The 6,435-nt window shown below is 41.4% G+C and overlaps 1 protein-coding gene across 1 annotated transcript; it reads left to right on the forward strand.

Moving 5' to 3' along the window:
- Positions 1 to 257: 257 nt before the first annotated feature.
- med10 (mediator complex subunit 10) lies at positions 258 to 2,523 on the forward strand. Its single transcript, XM_079231905.1, has 4 exons — positions 258 to 438; positions 525 to 608; positions 1,212 to 1,314; positions 1,709 to 2,523. The coding sequence occupies exons 1-4, from the start codon at positions 317 to 319 to the stop codon at positions 1,802 to 1,804; spliced, it is 405 nt and encodes a 134-aa protein (XP_079088031.1). The 5' UTR covers positions 258 to 316; the 3' UTR covers positions 1,805 to 2,523.
- The last annotated feature ends 3,912 nt before the right edge of the window (positions 2,524 to 6,435 follow it).

A 6,435-nucleotide genomic window follows, 5' to 3' on the forward strand; every position in this document is an offset into this window, starting at 1 on the left:
ACAATACTGGTTTAGATGCAATACAGTCCCTAAGCCGTAATGAACTAAATTCAGTTTATGGTTTTGACAAAGAAGCTTCTCCTCAACTGGCATCGCGACACTTTGAGACGTTAAATGTCAGTTAACGACACTCTGTCATTGGTCGTTGCCGTGGCAGCAGACCAGCACCCACAGGGATTGGCCAGTCCAATGCCGTAAAGCACTTCGGCGTTCTGACTGCCGTAGAGTCGGTGGCTAAAAGAGGCAATACCGATTAATTAGACAAAAAGGGGGGTATTTTCTTTTTATTTTAGTAGTTTAAGAACACTCAGCTGACATGGCTGAAAAATTTGATAACCTGGAGGAGCACCTGGAGAAATTTATCGAGAATATTCGCCAGTTGGGGATCATCGTTAGCGACTTCCAGCCCAGCAGCCAGACGGGGCTCAACCAGAAACTGTGAGTGGACCGAGAGCGGGACGACGCCGCGAGTCCGCCGCTGAAGCGTCGTGTTTGACCGGCTCTGTTCTCACTTTCCTCCCCAGAAACTTCATGATATCCGGACTGCAGGACATCGAGAAGTGCCGTCAGCAGCTCCACGAGATCAACGTCCCGCTGGAGGTGTTTGAGTGAGTCCAGTGACGTCAACCTAGCTGCTAGCTGTGATGTTATTGTGCCTGTCTGGGTGACTTGTGTATATATAAATATATATAAAATTATCTGATTAACACGTCTGCTGTGTTGTGTTGAGAGGAAGAGGACTTGATATATCTTTACGTTAAAGCCTTGCCAAGCCCTATTCGAAATTCTGACTATTTTACATTATCATTCCTTGTTAAACATCTAGTCGTGGTACATGCATCTTTTTTTAACTTGTACTATGGTTGTTGAGAGTCCCTTTTTTAAATTCGGCATACACATATTAAAATAATAATAATAACTTTCTTTTTTTTGAGAAATAATTCTGTTGCCACACATTTATGGGGAGGATTGCTGAAATGGCTATGAATAAGCAAACCAAAACTCTATAAAAATATATACCAAATAAAAACCTGTACGTACCTGTATGATTTAGAAAAACTCCCCTGTCTCATATATTTTGGAACGTCCCTTTGCCCAGACCGAAGGTCGTGTTACCCAAATATATCTCATGGAGTTCATACATCCTTATCTTTTGCCTTGAGAGCGTCCTCACGGTTCCCCAGACTGATGTTTCGCCTCGTGTCCTGTAGATACATCGACCAAGGTCGAAACCCTCAGCTGTACACCAAGGAATGCCTGGAGAGGGCCTTGGCGAGGAACGAGCAGGTCAAAGGGAAGATTGACACCATGACGGTAAGTGATTGACATTCCCCACCAATGACACCGCAAGAACAAACAGACGACACAAACGTACTAGTTCACTGATGAAATGCTCCCTAGTGTATTTAGACATGTCTTAAAAGATAAAAAAAAAAGTCCCTTTCAAGGCTCATCTTCATTATACCAAGAGTGAATCCTCCCGTTAAGTCGTTGGTTAATTAATTGTACTGGGACACAATGTTTAAATAGAAGCTCAGCTATTTGATACATTTATTCTATATTCAGATGCGTCTTATGTTTCACTTCAATTGAGCGCATTTTTGTTGCTGTGCCGATCAATGCGTCCGTGTCCTTGGCATAAAGGGTGTTATCCGTGTCGATAATAAACCAACCTCTTCTTCTGTATTGTCTCTTTTTTAAATTCCAGAAATTCAAGAGCCTTCTGATCTCCGAGCTCGGCAAAGTGTTTCCAGAGGAGATGGTGAAGTACAAGGCCATACACGGAGAGGACGCCCCATCCTAGTGACCGCTGCCACGCGACCCCTCTGACCTTCAGCCTGTGACCCTTGAATTAAAAGCCTGAAATGGAGTTTGACCCCCGCAGAATATGATGAAAACCCATTATTATTTTTCATAAATATTGTGATGCTGAGGGAGACCGAGGTTTGAATTTCAGCTCAGCGCCGTGACTCAGACCAATCCGGTCCTTTTCTCTCCATTTAAACTTAATTTAAAGAAACGTAAATCAATACGCGAATACATAGGAGGGGGAGAGAAGGGAAAACCGATTAATATTCAGCACTGGGTTGTTGTTGTGTTGCCAAGAGACGCATTTTGTTTTAATGTCCCGTTGATGCATGGGCACTCAGTGGGCGGCAGAGGCCATTTCCACAACTCCCAACTGTACACAAGAAAAAGTTCAGGAGCTGCAAGGCACCTGTCTGACTCTGCATTAGGAATTTACTCCATCAGATGTACATACAGTATATTTATACTCTTACACTTTACCTTTTGTAATGCTTCCTAATCATTGTGCAACCTGCATTTGTACCACAACACAGTTCATGACAATTTGTGTCGAGCTCAGGTTTCTAAAGGCCACGATAATTGAATGCAAACGCTCTTTGATGGTAATTCTGTGCCTGACCGCTTGATGTGGTCAGAAATGAGTCCACTCTTTATTTGTAACTTGTTTGTATTATAATAATTTTTTTGTTATTAAATGATCCTTGTTGGACTGGTTCTGCGGTTGGACTTCTGTTTTTTTATTACAGGCAGCAGGTTCAATCAAATTAGTCACTCGTGAGGTTTTGTATGCTTCAATTCTACAGAATTACTCGTAACATATGATGTGATATATGTATCGAGTGTAACATAAGGCACGTAGTTATTTTGCTCTCATTGTACATGCACAGAAATACAATATAGCTTAAAAACAAGGATGGCAAAGATGAATAAGAGTAAAGAGAGTTTCTATACATATATAAAGTATTTATAAAAGTGCTATTAAATCAGGCGGGTTCTGTGTATTGTAAACTATATTCCATTAGTGCAGAGTGAAAATATACTGGAAAACATTAAATAAGTAATGTACCAGGTTGCTTTATGTACAGTATACGCATTTATACTTTTCACTTCACAGTATATTAAGCGTATACAACAACTTATAGTAGACTGTGATGTTTACATGTTACGACATTAATGGTATATCTAAACAATAAAATATCAAGTATTGTCATCTATCTAATCTGATGTTATCTGAAAGACTTTTGCAAATATGAAATAGCATTTTAGTATTTGGCTATTTTAGTTAAAATACAAGTATTCATGTATTCAAGTACATGTTTCCCCGGAAAATCTTATTTTCAGGGATGAAAAATACCAAATTACTAAAGAATATCACGACTGACAACTGCTGAAAGTACACAATATGTCTATATATATTTTTTTCTCTGTGTGTGTTTTTTTCCCTTTGATACTACAAATAATAATAACGTAAAAAATATATATAAAAAAGCTAATCATGTGGAATTCTTTTCAACTCATGAATCAAGATGATTGTCAAAATAAAAGTCCGCAACACGGCAAAATGTGTCAGTGGGCCACCAGCAAGAGTCTCCTCATAGACACCCTGTGTAGGTGTGTGTGTGTGTGTGTGTGTGTGTGTGTGTGTCCGTCTATAGAGGGACAGATGCTCTGGAGAAAGGGCCGCGTCATCCGGCAGGTCACGGCCCACCACGCCTCCTCCTTCCAGGGGTTTAATCACGCCGACGCCCCCCCGCTGACCCTGGAGGCCGATCCTCTGGGAGAGAAGGGAGGGAAATGAGCTGCGTTATTGGTTTGTGATGGACGCAGCGACGTGATACGGGCATCCCTCTCCCCTCGCTGTCACTCTCCCCCGAGGATCACCGAACACGCGTGTCGTTTAGTCCGAGGACTCGGCTTCCATCTTTTATCCGGGAGGGAGGAGGAGATTCCCGGAGGCCATTTTTTTTATCCAAAGAATTCCTTGTTTCTCAACCTGCTTTTAAGTTTTTAGATGTTGCATGTGTTGTAAAATCTTACTCTTAAATCTTGCTTTTTTTAAAAGGAATAGTTTCCTCTTTTGAGAAATGCACTTATTTGTCTCTCTTGTGTGAAACGAGAAGATGGATACCGGTCTCCAATGTCTGTGCAAGATGTTGTGAATTGAATTCAAAGTAGCAAAACACAAAACATTTGAGTTGTCGTGGCTCGACTCCTCTCGTGTCTCAGGTGGGAGGAACTGAGATGCAAGGAAAGGAGGGAAGGAAAGGAATTGTGGAAGTCAGAAATGAGAAATGAGGCCGAGCTGCTGGCAGTCAGGCAGTGTCTCTCTCTCTCTCTCTCTCTCTCTCTCTCTCTCTCTCTCTCTCTCTCTCTCTCTGCAATTAGCACACACTATTCCTGTTGAGTTCATACTTTCTCTTGGCAAGGGCAGTTTTGTGCACATCCACAACACCTGTGGGATAGCTGGTAGAGACAGAACATAAAACTGAATACAAAAGAAAGATGTATTCAGTGTGTTAATAAAAACCTTCAGGGAGGTGTGATTCCAGTGTGCATGGTACCTTTCCTTTGTATTCATCATTGTATTCCCATGTCCATGCCATCATTTAAATGACTGCTTTGAATAAAAGCGCCACATAAAATACAATCCTTTTAATATTATTTTACAACATAAGAGCAGACCCAAAAGGGACCCATGGAGATTCAGGCCCCAATCCAAAGTGTTGTATCCATTACGCTATCAACGTAAATCCAACGGATTCTGAATGCTAAAAAGCGTAGCGTTCCATTTATTTATTTTTTATGAAGAGAAACATGATGAAAATTCAAATACGTTTCTGACTTTTTAGTTTTTGCACACTGTTGTAAGCCTTTATAACATATAATAATGACAGATACTTGCCAGACTTTGAAAGTTACATTTCTCCTGAAAAACGGAGCAAAACAAATTTAGCCAAAAGGACATTTTCTGACATATTTATTGATAAATAAGACAAAAAGGACAAGGCGGACTGATTTAAAAGGGTCATATCGTCTTTGTCTAAAAGGAGGAGCGATACATTTCATTCTTCCACCGCTTGAGTATGACGGCAAGAGGCCGCAAACGCTCACGTTTTTTAAACTCGAACCTCATTCAGCGCTGGCCCTCACACCTCTATTCCTCTGCTGCTCTCTTCGGGCCTACTGTTACCCTTTGACCCTTTGGCTCCGGATGACGAACATCCTCTCTGCAGCGAGTCACAGCGGCGGTGGTCAAGGGCACCCATTCAATCCAATAACAAGCCAATTCGGAGGGGTGAGGAATTAAATTAAATGCTCTTTTTATCCAGTTTGGGGTTGTGTCTGCTCACCCTGACATTGCTGTCACCGGGTGACACTGACTCTGTGTGTGTGTGTGTGTGTGTGTGTGTGTGTGTGTGTCGTGCCGCTTGACTAAACGGAGAAGGAGAGAGTATTGTGCTGTGAATGTGTCTCAGTAGGAAGTGCTGAGGTGTGTTGGATGACTCATCCAAGGTGACTGAGTCTGTCTCCCTCCTCCTTTTCGCCCCTCCATTCACCTCCTCTCCTCGTGAACAAACATCTTCTTCCTTTAGTTTCTTTCTTACGTCTTTTTCAATGACCAATGTTTCTTTTTGTGTGTCTCCTGTCACGTCGGTGCTTTGGGACATGTGGAGGTGGGCTCTCTTTCCCTTTTTCTTAATTTATTAGTCATGTTCATTGGCTTGAAGGGTGCGTTGAGGCAGAGTTCATATAACACGCTGGGTGGAGTAAATACAGTAACAGCCAGAATCTTGAGACATTTCATTTTGTCAGCGAGAAGAGCCCATCCATTCTCCAATTTCACGGTGTAAATGGGCCACTCGACAAATTGCTTTTCAAAAACAAAAGGCGTGCGCTGCAGTGCCGGCGCTGTCTTTGTCCTGCAGGTATCACATTGTGGAGGAATGTTTGGTGTCAGGTGAGCTGTCGCCTTTGCAGCCTCTAAATAGTTAATTTGATTCCCTGAAAACATTCATCCGGTCAGCGACAGGCTTCAAACAGGAAGCATGTGGTAACCAGTAAGCTGAACCTCTTATGATGCATATTAAATACATATGATTTGCTTATGTCTGATCTAGCTATATATTTAGTTTATCTAGCCTTGCATCTTAAAAAAAGGCACTTAACCCTCTAGAGAGCCTTTTAAATGACCTTTATTGTCACCTCTTGACCCCATAAACATAGCTTGTCCCCTCTCCTGGTCAATTCTAGTTCGGCTACTCTAAAGGAAGGTATATTAATATTTGATAATCAGGCTGCAAATGTCCCGTTGATAGAAAAGGAATATATTGTTGTCTTTTACTGCTATTGCATGTTAATGTCGACCCTAAATATGTTCTTATATCGGTGCTGTTTACTTGCATTTTAACTGACGTACTTTTCACTTTTATCTGAGTACATTTTTGCACAAATACTTTGCCTTGAATACAATCTCCTTAAAGTACTTCTGAGTAGAATATTCAAGTCTTCTTGTCGTCCCTGTCAATCTGACCAACTGTACATATTTAAATACACTTTCACATACACTTACAGTACACTTGTTTATAGTACTGTTGTCTGTTTGTCTGTGCACTTCATTTTATATTC

The sequence above is a fragment of the Taurulus bubalis genome (genome assembly GCF_910589615.1).
Source record: "Taurulus bubalis genome assembly, chromosome: 16".
NCBI lineage: Eukaryota > Metazoa > Chordata > Actinopteri > Perciformes > Cottidae > Taurulus > Taurulus bubalis.